The sequence below is a fragment of the Schistocerca serialis genome, chromosome 8 (genome assembly GCF_023864345.2).
Source record: "Schistocerca serialis cubense isolate TAMUIC-IGC-003099 chromosome 8, iqSchSeri2.2, whole genome shotgun sequence".
Lineage (NCBI taxonomy): Eukaryota > Metazoa > Arthropoda > Insecta > Orthoptera > Acrididae > Schistocerca > Schistocerca serialis.
In genome coordinates, this window is record NC_064645.1 from 271,580,028 (window position 1) to 271,607,876 (window position 27,849).

A 27,849-nucleotide genomic window follows, 5' to 3' on the forward strand; every position below is an offset into this window, starting at 1 on the left:
CAACTGCCATATATGCGCTCGCAACGCTGGAAGTTTGCCCAAGCCGATTGGACACTTTTTTCGTCTCTAGCGACATTTGATGACCGTCGCTTTCCCAGCGTCGACGATGAGGTCACACATTTTACCGACGTTATTCTCACAGCTGTGGAACGTTCAATACCACGCACCTCTGAATTGCCCCGGCGCCCCCCAGTTCCTTGGTGGAACGAGGCATGCCGTGACGCAATACGTGAGCGGCGACGTGCTCTTCGCATTTTCCGTCACCATCCAACTTTGGCCAACTGTATCCGATATAAGCAGCTCCGTGCGCGATGCCGTCGCATCATCCGCGATAGCAAGAAGGCAAGCTGGAAATTCTTTATTAGCTCATTTAACACCTTCACTCCCTCCTCGGAAGTTTGGAGTCGGCTTCGACGGTTCTCAGGCGCGCCTAGTTTCTCCCCGGTCTCTGGGCTCACTGTCGCGCATGATACCTTAGTGGACCCCGTCGCAATTTCTAACTCATTGGGTCAGCACTTTGCTGAGATTTCGAGCTCTTCAAATTACCCGCCAGCGTTTCTCCCGAAGAAACGTGCAGCGGAAGTGCGACAACTTGCTTTCTCCTCTCAAAATCGTGAAAGCTACAATACTGTTTTCTCCATGCGCGAACTCCAACATGCACTCTTTTCTTCTCGCTCCTCCGCCCCAGGACCGGATGGTATCCATGTCCAAATGTTGCTGCATTTATCAACCCATAGCCTGCGTTACCTCCTTCGCCTTTATAATCGAATTTGGACCGACAGTACCTTTCCCAGGCGATGGCGGGAAGCTATTGTCGTTCCCGTTCCGAAACCTGGAAAGCACAAACATCTCCCCTCTAGCTATCGCCCCATTTCTCTCACGATTAGTGTCTGTAAGGTTTTGGAGCGTATGGTGAATTACCGTTTAGCTTGGTGGCTGGAATCCCGCAGTCTTTTAACACCAGCCCAATGCGGATTCCGAAAGCATCGTTCTGCCGTTGACCATCTTGTTGCTCTCTCCACTTATATCATGAACAATTTTCTCCGGAAACGCCAAACTGTAGCAATATATTTTGATCTGGAGAGAGCATACGATACCTGTTGGAGGACAGGCATCCTCTGCACACTGTTCTCTTGGGGCTTTCGAGGCCGGCTGCCCCTTTTTCTTAGCGAATTTATGGCAGAGCGCACATTTAGGGTGCGGGTGAACACTACTCTCTCCCGTACTTTCTCCCAAGAAAACAGGGTACCCCAGGGCTCCGTGCTGAGTGTTGTACTGTTTGCCATCGCCATTAATCTAATTATGGATTGTCTACTTCCTGATGTCTCGGGCTCCCTCTTTGTGGACGATTTTGCGATCTACTACAGCTCTCAACGGACCAGCCTTCTTGAAAGACGTCTTCAAGGATGTCTCGATCGCCTCCACTCGTGGAGCATCGAAACCGGCTTCCGTTTCTCACCCAGTAAGACCGTTTGTGTTAATTTTTGGCGACGTAAGGAGTTTCTTCCGCCCTCCTTACATCTAGGTCCAGTCAACCTTCCGTTTTCCGACGTCGCTAAATTCTCGGGTCTTATGTTTGACAGAAAACTGTGCTGGTCCTCCCACGTTTCCTATCTTTCGGCTCGCTGTCTGCGTTCCCTTAACACCCTCCGTGTCCTGAATGGTACCTCTTGGGGAGCGGACCGAGTGGTCCTTCTCCACCTCTATCGCGCCTTAGTGCGCTCGAAATTGGATTATGGAAGCATAGTCTACTCCTCTGCTCGGCCGTCTATTCTTCGGCGTCTCGACTCTATCCACCACCGTGGATTACATTTAGTGTCTGGAGCTTTTTACACCAGCCCTGTGGAAAGCCTTTATGCTGAGACTGCTGAACCTCCGCTGTCCAATCGGCGGGCAGTCCTTCTGAGTCGTTATGCTAGCCATCTGTCTTCCATGCCTGCTAATCCAGCCCATGACCTTTTTTTCGACGCCTCCTTTGATGTAGGGTATGCAGGCCGCTCCTCCTTCCTACTACCCCCGGGAGTCCGCTTCCATCAACTGCTCCATTCTCTTTCCTTCTGCTTTCCTAAAACCTTCTTGACAACTTGGGGTACAGCACCGCCGTGGCTCCGTCCCCGGATCGACTTGCTCAGCGACCTATGTCAATTTCCCAAGGATGGTACCCCTACACTTGTTTACCGTCGGGCATTTGCTGCTCTATGTGCACAAATGACGGAAGCCACATTTATTTACACCGATGGCTCGAAAACATCGTTAGGTGTAGGGAGTGCCTATATTGTTGGCGACACCCCAAATCACTTTCGGCTTCCCGACCAGTGTTCGGTTTATACTGCGGAGCTTTACGCTGTTCTCCAGGCTGTCCACTACATCCGCCGCCATCAGCGGATACAGTACGTAATCTGCTCAGATTCTCTCAGCTCTCTCCTAAGTCTCCAAGCTCTTTACCCTGTGCACCCTCTGGTCCACCGGATTCAGGACTGTCTGCGCTTGCTCCACCTGGGGGGCGTCTCAGTGGCGTTCCTCTGGCTCCCGGGACACGCTGGTATCTGTGGAAATGAGGCGGCCGATATAGCGGCCAAGGCTGCAGTCTCTCTTCCTCAGCCAGCTATTCAGTCTCTTCCGTTTACCGATCTACGGAGCGGTTTATGTCGCCAAGTCGCTCATTTATGGTATGCGCATTGGTCAACACTTCCCCATATTAAATTGCGGGAAGTGAAAGCCCTTCCTTGCGCTTGGACCTCTTCCTCCCGTACGCGTCGTCGGGAGGAGGTAATTTTAGCTAGACTCCGGATAGGGCACTGTCTTTTTAGTCATCGACATCTTTTAAGCGGTGATCCTCCCCCACTCTGTCCCCACTGCTCTCAGCTGTGGATGGTCAGACACCTTTTAATTGAATGCCCCTATTTTAATCCGTTACGCTCCCGTCTACAGCTATCGCCTGATCTATCGTCGATTTTAGCAGATGACACGCGCTCAGCTGACCGCGTTCTACAGTTTATTAGTGACAGTGAAATGACGTCAGTCATTTGAAGCTTTTTTTGGGGGACAACCAACCCCTTTCTATAGTGGATTTTTAAGCATTCCTTCTGCCTTTAGTTTCCCAAATTTTATGACTTTGTTCCCATTGCTGCTGATTTTAAATTTCGTTTTTTTTCCTGTTTTCTACGTCACGGGCTGGGCGCTAATGACCATAGAAGTTCTGCGCCCTAAAACCACAAACAAAAAAAAAAACAAAAAAAAAAGTATGAATTCTTCCTGTGACATAGTTACAGTGAATAGTGATGATGAGATAGTGGATTCCAAATGAAAACTACTTTTCAGCTTACGGTATATTGATAATTTTTACTTATGGACCGTCTGACAGCAACTGAATAAAACACAGTTTTAGTGCCATACGCGTTTCGCCTTTATTTTCATTGCATTGAAACAAGCGTTCAGTTCATAGTGCTGTGGAATTGGGGGAAAAAACCACAAATTGGCATTCCTAAGAAGAACAAAACACCAAAAATGCAACAGGAGCGTAATATGTAAGAAATTGTCCACGCAGCCTTCCACTGATGATGCGTTGCAGGAAATAAAGGCGAAACGCGTATGGCACTAAAATAGTGTTTTATTCAGTTGCTGTCAGATGGTCCATAAGTAAAAATTATCAATATACCATAATATTACACACAACTGAGGAAGGCAGGACTACAAAAGTTGAAGATGTCAATACTTTTCAGCTGCTGATAAAAATAATTTAGCTGAAATCATAACCCTAGCTGGTAGCAGAAAACAGAGGCCATGTGGGAATGTACAGTGAGGTTTAAAATAATTAAAAATGAAGGTTTGGCTAAAGAATTTGTCACTAAAAATACACTTACATTGCCTTAGATTGACCTGAAATCCTGTCTATGAGGTATCTCACTGAAAATGATAGAAATATTAGTTTTGGTGAAGAAGGTTGCAAGATCTACTATGAATATGGAAGACTGGTCAGTGAAACTCAACAGAAAGGTTGTTTATATTCTATAAATACAAAATGCTCTCAAGACAGCAGGTCAATAAATGTATTCAGAAATAAGGGAGTATGTTAAAAGCTGAAGAATTTGACAGGAGCTACTTTATTTATTCAGTTTTTGTGATGTGACTGAATTGTATTTGACACCATTCAAAAAGACAAAGTTTGTTCCAGTAAATGATGTTTAATTTTCTCTGCTTTGATAGTGTGTGGAATTTTTCTCTCTCAATAAACATTAATATGTTTGATATAAACATTTTATTCTACTCTGAGAGTCTGGAAAATGAGAAGTTTGTGTTTGAGCAGAGCAGAAAGATAGCAGACAGTGTTCCTGGGCATAGTTAGTTTTCTGCCAGTGTTCATCACAGTGTGATGCTTGGCAGAAGTCATTTCTTTCCAACAATATTTTGAACCATTTACTAGTATGTGCATCATATACCAAGTATAAAGGAGATGACCAACAATCTGATTTAGTGAGAATGTGAATGATTAAAACAGTTTCCATTTTCTCTGTATTTTGTCAATACTCATATGTGGAAGGAAATGGAAGGAAAAAAGTGCTTTTTTATGTGTTAAAACATTTGTCTTAATTCTGTTTTAGTGTTATGGCTTATCTATGTAGCTATTTTTGTGGAAATTTGTAGGTCAGTGCTGTATTTGAAAATTGCACCAAATCAGCCACAACTTCTATTCAGTGGTTTACTCTAGAACATAGGTGCCAGAATTAAAGTTTCATAACTTCACTCTTGTTCATAAATTCTGAGCATTGACAGCTTATGGAATGGGCAGGGATAAAACATGCTTTGGGAGACCGTAAAAGACAGAGACACGATCTTCAGTTATCAGACTATACTGCTAAATCCATTCAGCTAATGATTACAACAAACTGTTTTAAAAAAAGTATTCAAGATTGGAGACTTTCTCGGATACCTGCTAAATAGTTGCTCTCAGGTCAGAAAGAATGTGCTGCTAATGATCATTGTAGAATACTTTAATAGCCACATCATTCTGAATAGACATCTCATTTGTTCTTGGAAAGACATGCCAGCAAATTGTGCCATACTTTGCTTTACTGACCATATTTTGGAAACGATGGAAGTCTAGTTGGAATCGTATGCAGTCTACTGAAAGACTTAGGTAGATTACAGAATTCTCATAAGGAAATCAGACTATTGTGGTTTACATGGAAGAGTAGGGATGTAACAAAGTATTACTTAAGTAGGTGAAATCAGAGAAAAACATTAGTGATGCAGATGAAGTGCTAGTTTAATCTTCAACAATAGAACAACTGAAAATACAATACCCCTGGAATAGCTTGTAGGTGTCATTTGATCCTTAATGTGATTTGCATTAAAATTCCACAATATAGTTAAAATAAGGTTTATATTTTCTCTGTTCATGTTTTCCATACACACTTCAATCAAAGTTTTACCTCAAAAGTTCTAACTCTTGTAGATTACTGTTTTGGGTACAAAGTGTTACATGTCTACACAGAAATGTGACCTATTTCTAGAGTTCCTAACATTGCTTTATTTGTTTCAATTGTATTTTTCTAAACATTGTAATCACACTTCGCTTAAGTTGTTACTTTTCGTACACATGTTCTCCGGACAGCTTTCTTGCATTTGTCTTAGATGCTGTTGGTCTTGCTTCTTTAGCATCTTCCAATTTGGCACTTACTTTGCTTTTTGAGTTGCCTAATCCTCCAGCCTTTTCTTCATTGGATTGGCTTCCTTGCTCCTGTCCCATATTTGTTGGTTCCTGTTCATGAATTCATTTATCAGCTGAAGAATAGATGCCTACTATTTCTTAAGATTCTTTTTGATTATTTGATTGTAGACAATCTAAACATTTATTGCTGTCTTGTCTAGGACATTGTAAAAACATGCAATCAGATCTCTCCTGCAAGAAACATCAATTGAATATTCATGAATCACTTGATAATCATCATACTTTGTGGCATCATAGAAGATAAGTTTATGCTTTTTTCTTTAATTCTTTGCTCATAGCTACTTCAGGATGTAGTGTGCTGAGAACACACACATTCTTATTCTTTCCCTGTATGTTGTCTGGATCCACTACAAATTATCAATCTGTTTCAAGGTGGTAGTGGAATGTAAGTCAGAATTGTTCTTCATGCAGTTGGGGATATCTTCCCACTAACAAAAGATTTATTCTATTGAAGTTGTTTGGTGAGCTCAAGGAATGTGAAGAAGTTGTCTGTTGCATTTCTTCCTTGCTTTGTGGCTTCATGAGACAAAAAACACTCTCACCCAACAGCACGTTGATTGGTCTTCCTATATGCCATGGTGTGGGAAGGAATTGCATAGGTACTTGTATGCCAAGTCTCTTTGCAGCTATATAAATCTTGACTGTTTTTATCAGTTTTGTTTGGTTTCAACTGGGTAAACCTGCCCTTTGCTTTGTTCTGGAATAATTACCCATCATTTCTAATATTTTCACCAGGGCAGTAAGAGCACAAACAGTTTTGCTTAACTTTTCCAAATTTAAGAAATGAGAGGTAATCTTATCAGCAGGGATGCATTAACTTGGGGATGACTTCTCTTTGAAGTGGAGGTGTCTGATAAGTTCACAGAACCTATATCTTGTTATTTTATCCATGATAAAATTAGGCCCCCAAGAAGAAGAAGAAGAAGAAGAAGAAGAAGAAGAAGAAATCATCCAAGGCAACACTTTTAGCAGAAAAAGGACCTCTAGCATAAATCATACCAATCATTGGCTTAAATTCTTGTTTGTTTGTGCAGTCTGTCTCTTTCAGGACATTTCTTCCAGATGACAGCATGTTAACGACTTTCCGTTCTGTACCGTCTCTAGCTACTGCCTTCGTTGTTGTGCGAGTTTCCTCATGAGACACTTGTGGAGAGAACTGACATAGAATCTTTACTTCAGTCTCTGTCTTCATCAGTTATTGCCATCTGAGTCCAATAAATCGCTTTCTGATTCGATACAGAGTTCTCCAGAATATGCAAAACATCTTCATTAATAAGACTATGCTGATGCTGCACAATTGAAAATACCTGTTACAGGGAAAGAAGAAAAAGCACTAATGATTGCAAGTAACAGTAGCAACACATGACATACAAATGAAAAGTGACAATCTCCAATGTGGAAAGCTTTCTGACAATGCCTATGTCATCGAGGCAGCAGTGTTAACCAAACCAAAATGTAATGCAGGTACCTTCGTAATTATGAGAACAGCAATATTCTAAAAAAAAGTTATCTAGAGTCTACTGATCGCTATGGCAGTTCTAGGTATACTCCATGAAATATTGAAAATTCAGCAATCACAGTGCACTGTTGTTAAAAATAGGAGAAATGAGTAAACTCACAAATTTCTACATCTACATTTACACTCCGCAAGCCACCCAACTGTGTGTGGTGGAGGGCACTTTACGTGCCACTGTCATTACCTCCCTTTCCTGTTCCAGTCGCGTATGGTTCGCGGGAAGAACGACTGTCTGAAAGCCTCCGTGCGCACTCTAATCTCTCTAATTTTACATTCGTGATCTCCTCGGGATGTATAAGTAGGGGGAAGCAATATATTCGATACCTCATCCAGAAACGCACCCTCTCGAAACCTGGACAGCAAGCTACACCGCGATGCAGAGCGCCTCTCTTGCAGAGTCTGCCACTTGAGTTTGTTAAACATCTCTGTAACGCTATCACAGTTACCAAATAACCCTGTGCTGAAACGCGCCGCTCTTCTTTGGATCTTCTCTATCTCCTCCGTCAACCCGATCTGGTACGGATCCCACACTGATGAGCAATACTCAAGTATAGGTCGAACGAGTGTTTTGTAAGCCACCTCCTTTGTTGATGGGCTACATTTTCTAAGCACTCTCCCAATGAATCTCAACCTGGTACCTGCCTTACCAACAATTAATTTTATATGATCATTCCACTTCAAATCGTTCCGCACGCATACTTCCAGATATTTTACAGAAGTAACTGCTACCAGTGTTTGTTCCGCTATCATATAATCATACAACAAAGGGTCCTTCTTTCTATGTATTCGCAATACATTACATTTGTCTATGTTAAGGGTCAGTTGCCACTCCCTGCACCAAGTGCCTATCCGCTGCAGATCTTCCTGCATTTCACTACAATTTTCTAATGCTGCAACTTCTCTGTATACTACAGCATCATCCGCGAAAAGCCGCATGGGACTTCCGACACTATCTACTAGGTCATTTATATATATTGTGAAAAGCAATGGTCCCATAACACTCCCATGTGGCACGCCAGAGGTTACTTTAACGTCTGTAGACATCTCTCCATTGATAACAACATGCTGTGTTCTGTTTGCTAAAAACTCTTCAATCCAGCCATACAGCTGGTCTGTAATTCCGTAGGCTCTTACTTTGTTTATCAGGCGACAGTGCGGAACTGTATCGAATGCCTTCCGGAAGTCAAGAAAAATAGCATCTACCTGGGAGCCTGTATCTAATATTTTCTGGGTCTCATGAACAAATAAAGCGAGTTGGGTCTCACACGATCGCTGTTTCCGGAATCCATGTTGATTCCTACATAGTAGATTCTGGGTTTCCAAAAACGACATGATACTCGAGCAAAAAGCATGTTGTAAAATTCTACAACAGATCGACGTCAGAGATATAGGTCTATAGTTTTGCGGATCTGCTCGACGACCCTTCTTGAAGACTGGGACTACCTGTGCTCTTTCCCAATCGTTTGGAACCTTCCGTTCCTCTAGAGACTTGCGGTACACGGCTGTTAGAAGGGGGGCAAGTTCTTTCGCGTACTCTGTGTAGAATCGAATTGGTATCCCGTCAGGTCCGGTGGACTTTCCTCTGTTGAGTGATTGCAGTTGCTTTTCTATTCCTTGGACACTTATTTCGATGTCAGCCATTTTTTCGTTTGTGCGAGGATTTAGAGAAGGAACTGCAGTGCGGTCTTCCTCTGTGAAACAGCTTTGGAAAAAGGTGTTTAGTATTTCAGCTTTACGCGTGTCATCCTCTGTTTGAATGCCATCATCATCCCGTAGTGTCTGGATATGCTGTTTCGAGCCACTTACTGATTTAACGTAAGACCAGAACTTCCTAGGATTTTCTGTCAAGTCGGTACATAGAATTTTACTTTCGAATTCACTGAACGCTTCACGCATAGCCCTCCTTAAGCTAACTTTGACATCGTTTAGCTTCTGTTTGTCTGAGAGGTTTTGGCTGCGTTTAAACTTAGAGTGAAGCTCTCTTTGCTTTCACAGTAGTTTCCTAACTTTGTTGTTGTACCACGGTGGGTTTTTCCCGTCCCTCACAGTTTTACTCGGCACGTACCTGTCTAAAACGCATTTTACGATTGCCTTGAACTTTTTCCATAAACACTCAACATTGTCAGTGTCGGAACAGAAATTTTCGTTTTGATCTGTTAGGTAGTCTGAAATCTGCCTTCTATTACTCTTGCTAAACAGATAAACCTTCCTCCCTTTTTTTATATTCCTATTTAGTTCCATATTCAGGGATGCTGCAGCGGCCTTATGATCACTGATTCCATGGTCTGCGCTTACAGAGTCGAAAAGTTCGGGTCTGTTTGTTATCAGTAGGTCCAAGATGTTATCTCCACGAGTCGGTTCTCTGTTTAATTGCTCGAGGTAATTTTCGGATAGTGCACTCAGTATAATGTCACTTGATGCTCTGTCCCTACCACCCATCCTAAACATCTGAGTGTCCCAGTCTATATCTGGTAAATTGAAATCTCCACCTAAGACTATAACATGCTGAGAAAATTTATGTGAAATGTATTCCAAATTTTCTCTCAGTTGTTCTGCCACTAATGCTGCTGAGTCGGGAGGTCGGTAAAAGGAGCCAGTTATTAACCTAGCTCGGTTGTTGAGTGTAACCTCCACCCATAATAATTCATAGGAACTATCCACTTCTACTTCACTACAGGATAAACTACTACTAACAGCGACGAACACTCCACCACCGGTTGCATGCAATCTATCCTTTCTAAACACCGTCTGTACCTTTGTAAATATTTCGGCAGAATTTATCTCTGGCTTCAACCAGCTTTGTTTGGTGGAAAGATGTTAAAAACTCAATTTGTTATTGTGGAAATGAAAGAAGTCAAGACACTTTTCACCTTTTATCATTCTAGTGTTTAGCATTGGATTGCCACAAGCCTCTGTGCAAGGTTATCAATAGTTTGACATTTATAAATGCCTTCCCCCTTATTGCATTTATTATGTCGTCATATGATACAGCTGTACCTGCTAAAGTAGTTTATATGGGCCTACTGTATGTGACAGTAATATAACAAAATCACATGCATAAAAGTGCTATTAGGCAATTTGTACAACAGTCTGAATAGGAGGAGGGGAAACTAACATGCAGAAACCTAACAGCATTTTTAAAAACAAAACTTGAGTTAAACATTAGAGGTTAGTTAAGTCTCTCAGAACTATTGTCTGTGGACAATTGTTTTAAATGATATTATATTTGACGAGCGATCATACATGAAGGTGGAAACATAGTTCTGTAGATGGCACACCAGATCCTTGCAAAAAAGGCTTGCCTTTGTGTTTGTGCTGTTGCTGTTGAATATTTGTGCCCTCTTTTGACTTGTGCATGTTGTTTGCGGTAGGACTATGTGTAATTTGAAAGTTTTGGAGGTAAGAATATGCATTTTGTAACTTGGAACCTGCCTTGAAATTTCTAAATGAGAAATTGAAGAATGTGAAAGAATCAGTTTCGAAGGTGGTTCATTTGTGAGTACAGTTATATCCTTTCCACAGGGTACTTTGACAAGTTCATCATCAGGCCACTCGGGTGATGACAGATGGTACGAAGTTCCGGAGCCAGAAAATGTTGGCACACCTTTGTTAGATGCACAAGTGCCAAATGGGGGTAACTCTCCCCCACCACCTCCACTGCCAGCACGATTGGGATCGGGTGGTAACAGTGCCTTCCAGCAAGTTAAGCAGCGAGGGAATCATTCGCATTCTCATTCCCATTCACACTCCCATGCACCCTTTTCTCTACCACACACTTTGGACTGCTTGACTGTGCGTTCACCACAGAAGGTAAGTAAATACAAAAACGAAACTGTAAGGTATTTAAAATGTAAATTAAATAATACTTCACAGGTAACACTGGCAAATTTTTTGATAAAAGAATGAGAAGCACTTTTGAAACAATTAATGAAAGACAAGTGTTGTTGCTGTAACACGTATAAAAAAATTTCCTTGTTTGTATATTTCTATGAAGTTCAATCATAAAATTCTGTGAGTTCATATTTGCATTGTGTAGTTTCGTTGGCCAGTTATGATTCTTAAGAATGATTAATACTGGTATCATCCTTTTACAAGGCTTCATACCTGTAATCGAATTAAAGGTGATGACAGGAAAAGCCTCAAGTCTTGTATCAAATGTAATTAATTATTGGTGAAGGAAATTTACTTCCTTCCTCAGATTATTCTCCCACCATCTACGGGACATTTTAACAGAAACTATGTTGGTAATCTGGTGCTACATAAAAAATAACTTAAATTACTGATGCTACTCAAAAGAAGTAGCTTATATTACTAAGAACTATCTCTCATGGTACTTTAAACAATGAAAAGTCCAAGTTGGAATATCAACAATGTTATCAGGATCAATTGGTATTCACCATAAAGATGACATTGAATTGCAGGCAGGCACAACAAAAAGATTGTTTCACATTCAGCTCTTGACCAAAGCCTTCTTCAGAAATGCAGAAGTGTGTCTGCCCCCTCCTCACAAACACACACACACACACACACACACACACACACACACACACACACACACACACACTCACTCTATACCCTGCCAGAATAATAGGTTAGCAGTCATGTAATGGCTGCTTTTGTGTGTGTGTGTGTGTGTGTGTGTGTGTGTGTGTGTGTGTGTGTGTGTGTTTTTGTTTGTTTGTTTGTTTCTCCTTTCAGAAGAAGGCTTTGGCTGAAAGCCCAATTGTAGCAGACTTTTCGTTGTGCTTGTCTGTGTCTCAAGTGTATCATCTTTACGGTGAGTAGGAATCTATCCTATTCATGATATTGTTCATAATATAAAACCAGTTTTGGAATCTGAATGATATACAGTAAAAAGTTTCAACTTGCTCATTCACCTTAGTAGCAGTATATGAATAGTTTACCAAAGTGTGTTCTTGTGCACCATCAGTAAATTTTGTACAAGAGGTCTGATACAAAAGCATTGAGGTTGATGCTGCAAATTTTTCTTGCCAAACACATTTAGTTGCAATTAGAGGATTTATTTAAGTCCACAAACATCTGCATTTGTGCTCTCTGTTCCTCAAAATGGTTTTGTGTGCCATTTGCTATGGGACTGCACAGGAGCGTGCATCCTCCTTATGTTCTGTCAGAGTCCAAGAATATGGCTGTGGCAAACTGCTCATCCACTGCCACCAATGTGGTCAGTTTTGATGAAGTCGTCATAGCATAAGGACACAGCTGGAAATTAGAGAGAGAGAGAGAGAGAGAGAGAGAGAGAGAGAGAGAGAGAGAGAGAGAGAGAGAGTTTGTACTAATGTATGACAATTAGTACTTCCTTAATTATGCAAGGAGTTTAGATTTTTTCTGTCATTGTAGTGTAGAAAATAAAGCAGTCATAAATCTGAAGTTCAGTTTGAACACCATAGTGATTTGCGTAAAAAGTTCTTGGTTTCCTTGTTGCATCAAATTAGAATAAAATTCCAAGCTTTTGACGAATGCCTCCATCCTCTGTCTTGCCTTCCTCTGACCTTTGAACTGTCTACCCAGCCAGCTGTGAAGAGACCTAGAGTTTCAAGTAGACTGGTGGTGGTGGTGGTTAGTGTTTAACATCCCGTCGACAACGAGGTCATTAGAGACGGAGCGCAAGCTCGGGTTAAGGAAGGATTGGGAAGGAAATCAGCCGTGCCCTTTCAAAGGCACCATCCCAACATTTGCCTGAAACGATTTAGGGAAATCACGGAAAACCTAAATCAGGATGGCCGGAGACAGGATTGAACCGTCGTCCTCCTGAATGCGAGTCCAGTATGCTAACCACTGCGCCACCTCGCTCGGTTTCAAGTAGACTCCACATCATGTTCCATCATGGCATTTTCACATTTAACGGATCATTTTCAGAAGTGTAAAAAATGATAAATGATAGAAAAAATACTTTCATAGAGTGTGTATGAATTAACATGTATTGCTCTTAAAATATGAGTGTGCCTGTGCAGGTCCTTTTGAGGTATCAAAGTAAAATTGTTATATACTAATTAGCAATGTATCACTGAGTAAATTCAGAATATTTAGTGTGTGTGTGTGTGGGGGGGGGGGGGGGGGGAGGGAGAGTTAAATATGACCTCATAATATTTCTCTGACAGTTATTTGTTGAATGAATGAATGAATGAATGAGTTTAAGGTGAGCTGTAATGTAACTCAGTCCTGCAGTTATCAGAGGTTAATTCTAAAAGTAGTAAGCTGGATAAACTAATTAGGTTGTGTTTTAAACTAACTGTTATTCCCTTCATATGTTTTTCGTGACTTTATGGTGTCAATTTCATACATACTGTCATTTTGTCTATTGTCTCTTAATAATAGTCAAACAAAAATTGACAGAATTTGTGCCATAGGCACATTATGAAGTGTTTACAGAACAAAAAGTACAAATCTGCTAAACAAATAATAATTCTCTTCCATACAGATTGCTTTTACATTGAACATAGTCATAAAATATAAAATTTTTAGCTTTGTTGATGTCTCGCTTTTGAATACTCCTGTTAACTTAAAATCAAGTTTTGGCTTTATTGTGACAGGTAGAAGTAATGACTTGTAGTCTTCCACCTGCCCTGCCTCTTCTCACGGGAGTTCCTAGTGACGGACATTCCACGGATACTAGCTCGGCTGCCAGCGAACGATTGTTTGGGGCTCCAAGTGAAGGTTTGTTTTGTCTGTTCTGATTATTTGTATTCATCACAGGAAATCACTTCCAAGGGCTGTCTGACAATTTTGTAACATAAAGACAAAAAAAAAAAATTAACCGTAATTTTCAGTGGGCCTTGATTTTAATTACACACTGCCAGTTTTTTTGAGGGTGTCAGAACTTTAATGATGATGTTTGTGCTTCCTACCCAGTTAATAATAAAGTGTCAACAAAAAGCATTTGCTATACCACTGGAAATGCAAGGAAGCCCACTTAGCAGTTACGTAGAATAGGCGTTACATGAACAAATAGCCTTAATAGCATTGAAAGCAGTGGCGGCTCTTGAGTATACATTTTGGGTGTTAACAAATATTCAGATTCAGATAAATCTGAGTGTCTTAAATTAATAGCATCTGCTGTGTAACAGTTGTGCCTATCAACAAGTTTATATGATTACAGCCACTGTCAATAATAATAATAATAATAATAATAATAGATGCATAACTTATCTGATGAAAGAAAGAATTGTCTTTGTGGAATTTTGTTGTTTTGTATATAATTAAGTACAGTTTAGGGCAATAACAAAATAATGTCAGGTTTTACAGCTCCCTGTTTAGTATTTTTGTGCAAGCAGGAGTTTTTGTGGTTTTCCATTTTTTCAGGCAAAAGTAAAATATCCTTAACGGAAGTATTAGCTCCAGGCTGAAAATCAAATATTCTTAGGCTGCACCCACACAATAACCTGTGCTAAATGTACGCTTTCTTGTTAAATGTTCGCTTGTAGTCACACTTATTTGATTTTGTCACTCTCTAAATCTGCTCTTGGAAGCCCTAGTTGGTCTGCAGCTAACTTTTCCTGGTAATTTTCTTTTCTGTTTCCAGTATGAGATTTTCACTCCGCAGCGAAGTGTGTGCTGATATGAAACTTCCTGGCATATAAAAGCTGTGTGCCAGACCGAGACTCGAACCTGGGACCCTTGCCTTTCGCGGGCAAGTGCCCTACCTACTAAGCATGACTCACGACCCATTCTCACAGCTTTACTTCTTCTACTGTATTTCTTTCCCCCATTCCTGTCAATTGTTCCCTAATGCTCTCCCTGAAGCGCTCTACAACCACTGGTTCTTTCAGTTTATCGAGGTCCCATCTCCTCAATTTACCACATTTTTGTAGTTTCTTCAGTTTTAGTCTACAGTTCATAACCAATAGATTGTGGTCAGAGTCCACATCTGTCCCTGGAAATGTCTTGCAATTTAAAACCTGGTTCCTGAATCTCTGTCTTACCATTATATAATCTGATACCATCCAGTATCTCCAGGCTGCTTCCATGTATACAACCATCTTTCATGATTCTTGAACCAAATGTTAGCTATGATTAAGTTATGCTCTGTGCAAAATTCTATCAGGCGGCTTCCTCTTGCATTCCTTAACCCCATTCCATATTCCCCTACTACGTTTCCTTCTCTTCCTTTTTCTACTGTCGAGTTCGTCACCCATTACTATTAAATTTTCGTCTCCCTTCACTATCTGAATAATTTATTTTATCATACATTTCATCAATCTCTTCATCTGTGGAGCTAGTTGGCATATAAACTCGTACTAATGTGGTAGGTGTGGGCTTCGTAACTATTTTGGCCACAATAATGTTTTCACTATGCTGTTTGTAGTAGCTTACCCGCATTCCAATTTTTTATTCATTATTAAACCTACTCCTACATTACCCTTATTTGATTTTGTATTTATAACCCTGTATTCACCTGACCAAAAGTCTTGTTCCTCCTGCCACCGAACTTCACTAATTCCCACTACATCTAACTTTAATCTATCCATTTCCCTTTTTAAATTTGCTGACCTACCTGCCCGATTAAGGGATCTGACATTCCACACACTTTTACTATATAGTGAGTGAATTAGTGTACCTGAGGAGTGTGCTATCTAACAGGATTCCTGCCAAGCAAATGGGGATAAAATTCTGCCACAGTGTGCTACCATCTGGTGGCACTGATTTAAACTTTTAGCTGAACAGTAAGGGCTACCTGTGCACATCATGAACCGTACACATTTTTATCAAATCCGTGTGTATTTGGCCTGTAAGACAATTACGTCAGGTGAGTTGGGCATAAAAAAAACATCATAAAACATGTACAACTGAAGGTATGCTCATGACCCAGTTTCCAAGTTTCACAAAGTCTAGAGGAGCAGTAGCGTGGTAGATTATGTGCCATATCTGTCATATGTTACGTTCAACAGCATTCAAAGGTAATAATCAAGAAATCCACAAGGTGTTGAATGTCTGTTGTTTTGCACACCAGATGGAATAGTTTTGTCACGGCTGGCTGTCCTAAGGCTGTCAGCATTTCTGATGGTATGTCGTCTGTTCCTGGAGCCTTGTTTCGACTTAGGTCTTTCAGTACTCTGTCAAATTCTTCTCAAAGTGTCATATTTCCCATCTCATCTTCATCTATGTCCTTTTCAATTTCAATGATATTATCTTAAAATTCATCTCCCTTGTGCAGAATCTCTATATACCCCTTCAGCCTTTGTTTGCCTTCTTTGCTTAGGACTTGTTTCCCATCTGAAAGGTCTTTGATGTTCATACAGCTGCTTCTCTCTTCTCCAAAGGCTTCTTTAATTTTCCTGTATATGGCAACTATCTATGCGATACTGAAATATGCCTGTAAATCTGTACATTTGTCATTTAGAAGTTCCTGCATAGCAGTTTTGTACTTCCTATGAGTCTCAGTTTTTAGACATCTGTATTCACGTGCTTCTTTTGCTGCATGTTTGGATTTTCTTTTTTTGTCAGTTAAGAGACCTTTGGAGAAAAGAGAGCCACTTGTATGAATATCAAAAGCTCAGGTGGAAACCCAGTTCTAAGCAAAGAAGAAAGGTGGAAGGAGAATATAGGGGGTCTATACAAGGGCGACGTACTTAAGGACAATATTATGGAAATGGAAGAGGATGTAGATGAAGATGAAATGGGAGATATGATACTGCGTGAAGAGTTTGACAGAGCACTGAAAGACAGGCCCCGGGAGTAGACAACATTCCATTAGAACTACTGACAGCCTTGGGAGAGCCAGTCCTGACGAAACTCTACCATCTGGTGAGCAAGATGTACGAGACAGGCGAAATACCCTCAGACTTCAAGAAGAATATAATAATTCCAATCCCAAAGAAAGCAGGTGTTGACAAATGTGAAAATTACCGAAGTATCAGTTTAATAAGTCACGGCTGCAAACTACTACATACATACAGCTGAATGGAAAAACTAGTAGAAGCCGACCTCGGGGAAGATCAGTTTGGATTCCGTAGAAATGTTGGAACACGTGAGGCAATACTGACTCTATGACTTATCTTAGAAGCTAGATTAAGAAAAGGCAAACCTACATTTCTAGCATTTGTAGACTTGGAGAAAGCTTTTGACAATGTTGACTGGAATACGCTCTTTCAAATTCTGAAGGTGGCAGTAAAATACAGGGAGCGAAAGGCTATTTACAATTTGTACAGAAACCAGATGGCAGTTATAAGAGTTGAGGGGTATGAAAGGGAAGCAGTGGTTGGGAAGGGAGTGAGACAGGGTTGTAGCCTATCCCCGATGTTATTCAATCTGTATATTGAGCAAGCAGTGAAGGAAACAAAAGAAAAATTTGGAGTAGGTATTAAAATCCATGGAGAAGAAATAAAAACTTTGAGGTTCGCCGATGACATTGTAATTCTGTCAGAGACAGCAAAGGACTTGGAAGAGCAGTTGAACGGAATGGATAGTGTCTTGAAAGGAGGGTATAAGATGAACATCAACAAAAGCAAAACGAGGATAATGGAATGTAGTCGAATTAAGCCAGATGATGCTGAGGGAATTAGATTAGGAAAAGAGACACTTAAAGTAGTAAAGGAATTTTGCTATTTGGGGAGCAAAATAACTGATGATGGTCGAAGTAGAGAGGATATAAAATGTAGACTGGCAATGGCAAGGAAAGCGTTTCTGAAGAAGAGAAATTTGTTAACATCGAGTATAGATTTAAGTGTCAGGAAGTTGTTTCTGAAAGTATTTGTACGGAGTGTAGCCATGTATGGAAGTGAAACATGGACGATAAATAGTTTGGACAAGAAGAGAATAGAAGCTTTTGAAATGTGGTGCAACAGAAGGATGCTGAAGGTTAGATGGGTAGATCACATAACTAATGAGGAGGTATTGAATAGAATTGGGGAGAAGAGGAGTTTGTGGCACAATTTGACGAGAAGAAGGGACCGGTTGGTAGGACATGTTCTGAGGCATCAAGGGATCACCAATTTAGTATTGGAGGGCAGTGTGGAGGGTAAAAATCGTAGAGGGAGACCAAGAGATGAATACACTAAGCAAATTCAGAAGGATGTAGGTTGCAGTAAATACTGGGAGATGAAGTAGCTTGCAAAAGATAGAGTAGCATGGAGAGCTGCATCAATATCCCCTGTATTATCCAAGGATTTCCACCAGGAGTTGTCTTTTTACCTATTCGAATGTTCTAGCCTTCACTATTTCAACTCTTAAGCTACCCATTTGTCTTTCACTGTATACCTTTCCTATGTTCTAGTCAAACATTAGCTAATGATCCCCCTGAAACTCTCAACAATCTCTTGTCTTTACAAACTATCCAGGTCCCATCTCCTTAATTTCCTACGTTTTTGCAGTTTCTCCAGTTTTAATCTACAGTTCATAATCAATAAATTATGGCCAGAGTCCACATCTGCCTCTGGAAATATCTTACAGTTTAAAATCTGGTTCTGAAATGTGTCTTACCATTGTCTAATCATTCTGAAACCTTGCAATGTCTCCAGGACTCTCCACTGTATACAATCTTCTTTTACGATTCTTAAACTAAGTGTTAGCAGTGATTAATTTACGCTCTGTGCAAAATTCTACCAGGCAGTTTCCTCTTTCATTACATTCTCTCCGTCCATATTCACCTACTATTTTTCCTTGCCTTCCCTTTTCCTACTATTGAATTCCAGTATCCCGTCACATTTAAATTTTTGTCTCCCGTAACTACATGAATAATTTCTTTTATGTCGTCATACATTTTCTCAATCGCTTCTTCATCTACAGACCAATGTGATGTATAACCTTGTGCTATAGTGGTAGGTGTCAGCTTTGTGTCTCTCTTTGGCTATGATAATGCATTCATTATGCTGTTCTTAGGGCTCAACTATGAGTTTAATAAGTCATAGTTGCAAAATACTAACATGAATTCATTACAGAAGAATGGAAAAACTGGTAGAAGTTGATCTCAGGGGAAGATCAGTTTGGATTCTGGAGAAATGTAGGAACACGCGAGTTGATACTGACTCTGACTTATCTTAGAAGATTGTTTAAGAAAAGTCAAACATACATTCATAGCATTTGTAGACTTGGAGAAACCTTCTGACAGTGTTGACTGGAATACTCTCTTTGAAATTCTGAAGGTAACAGAGGTAAAATATAGGGAGTGAAGCACTATTTATATCTTCTACAGAAACTAGACAGCAGTTATGAGAGTCGAGGGGCATGAAAGAGAGGCAGTGGTTGGAAAGGAAGTGAGACAGGGTTGTTGCCTACCCCTGATACTATTCAATATGTACATTGAAAGTAAAGGAAACCAAAGAAAAATTTGAAATAGGAATTAAAGTTCAGCAAGAAGAAATAAATAACGTGGCAGTTTGCCGATGACATTGTAATTCTGTCAGAGACTGCAAAGTACTTGGACAAGCAGTTGAACGGAATGGACAGTATGTTGAAACAAGGATATTAGATGAACATAAATAACAGTAAAACAAGGATAATGGAATGTAGTTGAATTAAATCAGATGGTGCTGAGGAAATTAGATTAGGAAATGAGACACTTTAAGTAGTAGATGTCTTTTGCTACTTGGGCAGCAAAATGACTGGTGATGGCTGAAGTAGAGGGGATATAAAATGTATACTGGGAATGGCAAGAAAACCATTTCTATAAAAGAGAAATCTGTTAACCTCAAATATATATTTAAATGTTAGGAAGTTTCTTCTGGAAGTATTTGTCTGGAGTGAAGCCATGTATGGAAGTGAAACATGGATGAAAAATAGTTTGGACAATAAGAGAATAGAAGCTTTAGAGATGTGCTAACAGAAGAATGCTGAAAATTAGATGAGTTGATTGCATAACTAATGAAGTGTTGAGTAGAGTTGGGGAGATGAAAAATTTGTGGCAGACTTGACCAAAAGAAGGGATCTGTTGATAGGAGCCATTCTGAGACATCAGAGAATCGCCAATTTAGTATTGGAGGGGGGGGGGGGGGGTAAAAATCATAGTAGTAGTCCAAGAGATGAATTCAGTAAGCAGATTCAGAAGGATGTAAGTGGCAGTATTTCCCCACGAGATGAAGAGGCTCGCAAAGGATAGAGTGGCGTGGAGAGCTGCGCCAAACCAGTCTTCGGACTGACGACGACGACATGCCATTCATTTAACCACTTTGCATTTCCTTATTCATTATTAAATCTGCTCCTCCATTACCCCTGTTTGACTTTGTGCTCTGAAGAGCCAGAAAAACTGTTACACCTGCCTAATATCATGTAGCTGAGCACACAGAAGTGCCACAACATGACATGGCATGGACTCGAGTAATGTCTCAAGTAGTGCTGGAGGTAACTGACACCATGAATCCTGCAGGACTGTCCATAAATCCATAATACTACAAGGGGGTGGAGATCTCTTCTGAACTGCACGTTGCAAGGCATCCCAGATATGCTCAATAATGTTCATGTCTGGGGAGTTTGGTGGCCAGTGGAAGTGCTTAAATTCAGAAGAGCATTCCTGGAGCCACTTGTTAGCAATTCTGGCTTTATGGGGTGTCACACTGTCCTGCTAGAATTACCCAAGTCCATTGGACTGCACAGTGGACATGACTGGATGCAGGTGATCAGACAGGATGCTTACATACCTGTCAAATCCATATCTAGACATATCAGGTGTCCCATATCACTACAACTGCACATGTCCCACACCATTACAGAGCCTCCACAAGCTTCAACAGTCCCCTGCTGACATGCAGGGTCCATTGATACATGAGGCTGTTCCCATACCCGTACATATCCATCTACGCGATACAATTTGAAACAAGACTTGTCTGACCAGGCAACATGTTTACAGTCGTCACAAGTACAATGTCAGTGTTGATGGGCCCAGCGAGGCATAAAGCTTTGTGTCATGCAGTCTGGCTCCGAAAGCCCATATTGATCATGTTTTATTGAATGGTTTGCACACTGACACTTGTTGATGGCCCAGCATTGAAATCTGCAGCAATTTGTGGAAGGGTCACTTCTGTCATGTTGAAAAATTCTCTTCAGTTGTCATTGGTGCCATTCTTGCAGGACTATTTTCCAGCCGCAGCGATGTCGGAGATTTGATGTCTTACTGGATTCCTGATATTCACGGTACACTTGTGAAAGAGTCATACAGGGAAAATCCCCAATTCATCACTACCTCGGAGATGCTGTGTCCCATTGCTCATGCACCAACTACAACACCACGTTCAAATTCGCTTAAATATTGATAACTTGGCATCGTAGCAGTGGTAACCAATCTAACAACTGCTCCACACACTTGTCATCTTATATAGATGTTGCTGACTGCAGCGCTGTACTCTGCCTGTTCTCATATCGCTGTATTTGAATATGCACGCATATTCCAGTTTCTTTGGCGCCTCAGTCTTCTTATAACCCTATATTCACCTAACCATATCCCATAAGACTGGTCCCAAAACTGAAGCCATTCTAACTCAATTTAGCTTCCACCATTACTGTTTATAGAAGTTCCAAAGGTCATGTTGCACATTGTTTAAAATGAACATAATGTAATTTACAATTAACACTGGATATGTTTTTATAGAACTGGTTATGAATTTTAGCTTTACTAATCATTACACTGCCTCTGAGGCATCTAGTGGCAGTTCCCTGATGAGGGTTGCCTACCAGAGCAAGTGGTGTCAATCACCTTGATTCTTATGTGATATGGGTAATTGCTTATGAACATATATTCTGGCATTAGTGACATTTGATGCTGATTGATCTGGATGCATGTAACTACTTGGATTAAAGGAGGAAGATTTGAGAACTGGAAATTGTATTAGTGTCTCAAAAGTTAAATGTTTATCTGTCCCCGCTCCACCAATCACCAGTATATTGCAACAGCTTTGATATTCAGAAACAAGCTTTCTCAGAGTGTGTGCACAAAATTTTGATGATGGAAAATCTGTCAGTCTTTCATTTAATCAGAATCTCGTGGTTTAGTGGTTAGCGTTGCTATATCTGTAGATCATGGGGTCCCAGGTTCAGATCCTGATTGGGTTGGAAATTTTCTTTGCTTGGGGACTAGGTGCTTGTTTTGCGCTAAGCCGCCAAAGTGGCATCGAATAGAAAGACTTGCATCAGGTGGCTGAACAACTTCACACTGTTTCCCCCGGGCAGTAATGGCGAATGATTGTTTCATGTTTGCCCTTCTATATTTTCAGCTCTGTCTGTAAAGTCTGAAGTTTTATTATGTGGAATTTTTTTTATATTGTGAGAGCAGAAATCTGTGTGATATTCTCTACACACTGTGAGTGCCCCCACATTGTAGAAGAACAGCTTTCAGTCACAGTTTTGACAAAAGTTTTACATTGTCAGAAATTCTTTCATTAGTGATTTCTCTTGCTCTTCATATTCGTGTGATCACCACCAATTGTTTCCCATTGTTGCTACTTCTATAAGTGTTTTCATAAAGATTCAAAGTCATAAAAAATGGGGAATGCATAGGTACACGACACTGTTGAAACTATAAAACTGAAGGATTTGATCAAATCATTGTATGAATTATGAAAGATAATTTCCTCGTAAGACCAACAAGCCATGGAAAACTATTCTAAGGGGAGGGAAAATGAAAATAAATTGGGGACAATTATTGTGAAATTTAGTTTTCCTTACTTTGTCAGCAGAATTGTTTATTCACCAATATATGGACACTGAAGTGTCTTGATAAACTCTAGGTTCTAGAAATCAAAATCTATGTTTAAACTGTTTAACATTTTCTTCTACAGTTCTTTGAGAGTGAATTGTGATTTATTCATCTCAAGATACATATTTACAATGAGTCTGGTTTGTGTACAGAAGATTTGTCAGATAGTGCTGTACTTACAATAATTTTTACACCAATAAAGTATAACAGAAAAATGGTACTTATATGTACAGCTGTATATGATTAGTGGGATACCTAACAAGTTTTGTTCAGCTTAAGTTATCAATTAATCCTGTATTCATTCATCCAATTTGTAGCAGTATTTCACTGCCAGTGCTTTCTATAGCTTTCTTCTCAGTGTATACTTATCATCAACATTAACCTCCTTCTTAATTTATAATTAATTTTCATTACCCTATATTGTGGAGCTTAGGCGTACTGTTTGAGACAGTGTGAGGGGGTTCATTTTTTCTTGTTTTGTGTTGTATGTTGACTAAAATTATTTTACTTAAATAAGTCCTGTCAGATACACACAATATAATTTATGCTTCAGTGACAAATGCCTCATATGTTTCCATTTATTTTTATCACAAGGTGGACTTTGTGTTGGAGCTTTATAATTGATTTTTCTATGGATCATTTCAAAAATATCACTAGTGGAGTGATTATTAACATTAAATGAATTGATGTATCATACATTGTCATGTAAAGTCTCCATCTTTGTTTTCACTACTGGTTTATGATTCCGATTGGTTATGAATTTTGGCAGATGACCTGTCCGGTGGTGGCAGCGATGGAGTTTCACCTCGTCTTCGTCGCACTCCTCGGCGCCAGCAGCAGTCTCAGCAAACCAATGCCAGCAGTGGAAGCAGTCGAAACCTCAGCCCTCGTCCAGCAAATGCAGCTGGGAACCACCCAGGCCCTGGAGAGGCACGGCTCAGGCCTGGAGTAACACCAAGGTCTCGGACAGACAGAGAGCACCGTGCTAGTTCTGGTCTTACCTCAAGTTCTTTGCAAGAAGAACTAATGAGGCTAATTAATCCAGACTATGAAGATAATCCTGAAAAGGTATAATCAGTTTATCTACCTCAAGTGTGCAATTGACATTGTATAATAATATGTTGAAGCAACTTTGTACTATTACTGCAGCCACCATGTTTTATTGTTCAGTAGTAGTAGTAGTAGCAGATGTGGTGATGATGATGATGATGATGATGATGATGATGATGATGTATCCATGGCTGTTAGCTCCACAGATGAAGATGGCCAAATTCAGTGGGTTGAAAGATGTTGATTTAAAAATGTACAACCCTCCATACCCCAATTTGGCAGTGCTCAGTCTTGCACAGCAATCAAAATTTTGAATTTTCTTTTACATTCTCTGTAACTCATATCGATATATTGCAATGTATTAAATTGGTACAGACGTTTGTTGGTAATTGTTGTATTCATTTCAGATTGGCCTGTACTATATATGAGGAAGGTAAACGGAATTGTTAATGATAAACATCAGTGTTTAAATTTACAAACACTGACTTATTATACTGTTTATGGTTTTTCAGTATAATTTGTCTGTGCTGCATATTGCTTCCTGTCCTAAAATTTCCACATCAAGTAGTATACCAGGTGTTTTCTTGGGAAAAGTAAACATATGGCATTTCGAGAAATAATATATTTTTTTTTTAAATTAGCCACTGCGTATCGCAATGAATACTTATTTTGTATCACTTGTTGAAAATGACTGCAAAAAATATCACTGGTACAAGATTGATATCTATTTTCTGGCTCCCTAGAGGAGTAACTTTAAGGTCAAATTTGACAGAAATGCAAATTTGAAAGCATGCAAATTTGAAAACACACTGAAGTCTTTGAAATGTATAAAAATTCCTATAGCACAATACATGGAAAAGTAGGCTAGTGTTAGCTTTTCACCTGTAGTTTTCATTCCTTAGGTAATTGTATTTTTAAAATTATAAAAGTGAGAGATTTGAATATAATTTCGAAGTTTTGTCTCTCAACAAGTCTCAAATTGTTCCTTTTTTGGCCCCCAAGTAATTAGACGCTCCATTCAAAAATACTTTTTATTTCATACTGTGGTTTGTATTTTATGTTTCCTGTGCATTCATACTGCTTGTTGATGACCAGGAGAAGCTTTGTGTAAACAAAGCTGAGCCAGAATGTGAACGGGAACGAGAGAGAGATCGTGACCACAGTCGTGACCGAGACCGAGAACGTGAACGTGAAGTAATACTTACCACGGCAAGACCAGCTACAGTTATCTCGAATGCTAGTACAGCGTCAAGTCCAGCACCGACTGACAACAAGATCATTCCCCGCGATAGAGATGACAGGTATGCCCCGAAACAAAGACAAAAAGAATAGTAATAAAAAAGTTAGTTTGTTAGACGAGTCTCTAACACAATAATAATAATAATAATAATAATAATAATAATAATATTTTGCAGTTAGATGATAAATATATGGTTCTCCATGAGTTTCTCTCATTGGAGAGCTAATAGTACAATCTCTTAAGTGTTTTTATTTTGACATATGACATGTGAAATCTAGATTTGTAGCTAGTGAAACAAAAACTAGTGCTGGTTTGCCACACACTGTTGGTGGACAGTGATTGAATGTTGTAGGAACCAACAACAATCTTGAAATATGGCACCTTTGGTTAGTGTATATTTCTTCCATAGTTTTCTTTAGTGAATGTTAAAGATGGTGAAACATTTGTCTGTGAATTATCTGAAACACATCAGAGACATCAAATAAAGTCAGCCCCATTCTAAGCCCCCCTCCTCTCTCTCTCTCTCTCTCTCTCTCTCTCTCTCTCTCTCTCTCTCTCTCCACGCACCAGAACTTCTGCTTCAGGCTGCACAATATCCTTATGTTGCTATCTATTTCCACTCATGTCTTCAGTTTGTTCATTGAATGAACTACTGACATCTTACGTAGTTACATGTTGTCCTGAAGGTAGCTGAAGCAGTTTTACCATTGGACGGATGCTGTACTGCTGGAAACTGGGGGTTCCATGGGTGCTTTAGAGAACATGAGAAGCATGTGAAAAACTCAAAATTTTCATGCAGTGTTCATTGTTTTTCTAAGCTGCACATTAGGTGACAACAATATGTGAGAAACTGATGAATGATATGTCTCTGATGCATTTCTTACTTTGTTTCCTCTTTGAAGCCACAAATTACACAAATTGTTGTAAAGAGTCCTTTGGCGCATTAATGAAAGTGAGAAGGTGAAATTACTTTTTAATGTAATTAAAATGTATGTTGATTTCTCTCATGCTACTGTGTATGCCTTAATAGCTGTCATCACTGTAGCGTTCCAGCGTATCGACGCCAGATAACTGTCGGAGGAACAGTCAGCACTGGTAGTGGATCAAAAACGGAGCCCCTGTCGCTACCACTGCCAGATGCCCGTCAGATGGACTGGCCGAGTCTAGTAGATACAGCAACAAGGGCCATGCTGCATTTGCCACCTTCAGAAGGTGGTGTAGGAGTAGGGGTTGGTGCCGGTGCAGAACTACAAGCAGCCCGCAATGGTGAGAGCCTTGGGCATTGGGTGGATGATGTAGCTGAAAGACTTGGCCTAGACAGCGTGAGGTTTGTATTCAAAAAGATATTACAGCTTCTTAGTACTATAAATAAACAATAGACAATTAATGTATTGACAAATAAACAACTAATTGATATAGATTGATTAAATAAGTTTGTGATAGACAAATGCCAGTGCTGGTGGGGCAGTTGTCCCAAGTGGCACAAAGTGCTGTGTGCCAAGAGCAATAACAAGTTTTTAGCATGCCCCCAGGGAATTACGTTGGGACCTTTGTTGTGTGTGTTGCATATTAGTGATGTAGTAGACATTAACTGCTTCAGATTTGTTGCCGATGTTGGCGCACACACACACACACACACACACACACACACACACACACAGGGGGACAGCGAAAAATAGACAGGTCAGGAAATGACAGAGGTACAAAAGTAAAATGGACTGAAGAAAGGAGTAGTTACTGTGATGAAATGATGAGGCAGAAGGAATTAATGTAAATTAAGGCCAGGTGGGTGGCAAGAACCAAGGACATGTTATAGTGCTACTTCCCACATGTGGAGTTCTGAGAAACTAGTGTCTGTGGAAAAAATCAAGATAGCGCATGTAGTGAAACAGGCACCAAGGTCATGAGGGTCACATTGTAGAGCATGCTCTGCAGCGGGATATTGTGTGTTGCCTATATACACCCTTTGCCTATGCCCGTTCAGCCTCTGTGTGGTAGTCATGCTGATGTAAAAGGCCTAATAGTGTTTACATAACAGCTGTTACACGATGTGTCGTTTCAGAGGTGGCTCTCCCTTTGAGTCCACAGCTAGTGCTCTTGCGGATGCATTCTCGCTTCCCGAGCACTGGGTCCCAGGTTCAATTCCCGGTGGGGTAAGGGATTTTCACCTGGCTGGAGGTGACTGGGTGTTTGTGTTGTCCTCATTGTTTCCTCATCATTCATGAAGGTGGTGAGATTGGGTTGAGCAAAGGTTGGGGATTTGTACGGGTGCAGTTAACCTCGCAGTTGAGCGTCCTCCATCATCATCATCTCTCTTTGATAGTGATGTATGTTCTTTTGCCAGTTACAGGGCTGGTATAGGTGGTGGTCGGAGGATGTATAGGATGAGTCTTGCATCAGGGGTGGTCACAGTGGTAGGAGCCATAGGGTAGGGAGATAGGTGCACAAGGAGAATAGGGTCTGACATGGATATTGTGGAGATCGGGAGGGCGACAAAAATCTATTCTGGGTGTAGTGGGCATATTCTCACACAGAATTGATGTCATTTCAGGGCATGATTTTAGGAAGTTACAGCTTTCAAATCTAGAGATATTCTTCAGACGCATTTATATTGCCCCTGTAGGGATAGAATAATGACAGTGATATAGGTAAAATAAAGGAAAAGCAACCAC

At 40.3% G+C, this 27,849-nt stretch overlaps 1 protein-coding gene across 1 annotated transcript in view; it reads left to right on the forward strand.

Moving 5' to 3' along the window:
* The window catches only part of LOC126416966 (signal-induced proliferation-associated 1-like protein 2), a 153,460-nt gene that overhangs the window by 113,476 nt on the left and 12,135 nt on the right, over positions 1-27,849 (forward strand). The window contains exons 16-20 of the mRNA XM_050084847.1: positions 10,770-11,057; positions 13,799-13,922; positions 23,657-23,955; positions 25,033-25,238; positions 26,223-26,504. Of these exons, the coding sequence (XP_049940804.1) occupies positions 10,770-11,057; positions 13,799-13,922; positions 23,657-23,955; positions 25,033-25,238; positions 26,223-26,504 (1,199 nt within the window). The remainder of the gene's footprint in view (positions 1-10,769; positions 11,058-13,798; positions 13,923-23,656; positions 23,956-25,032; positions 25,239-26,222; positions 26,505-27,849) is intronic.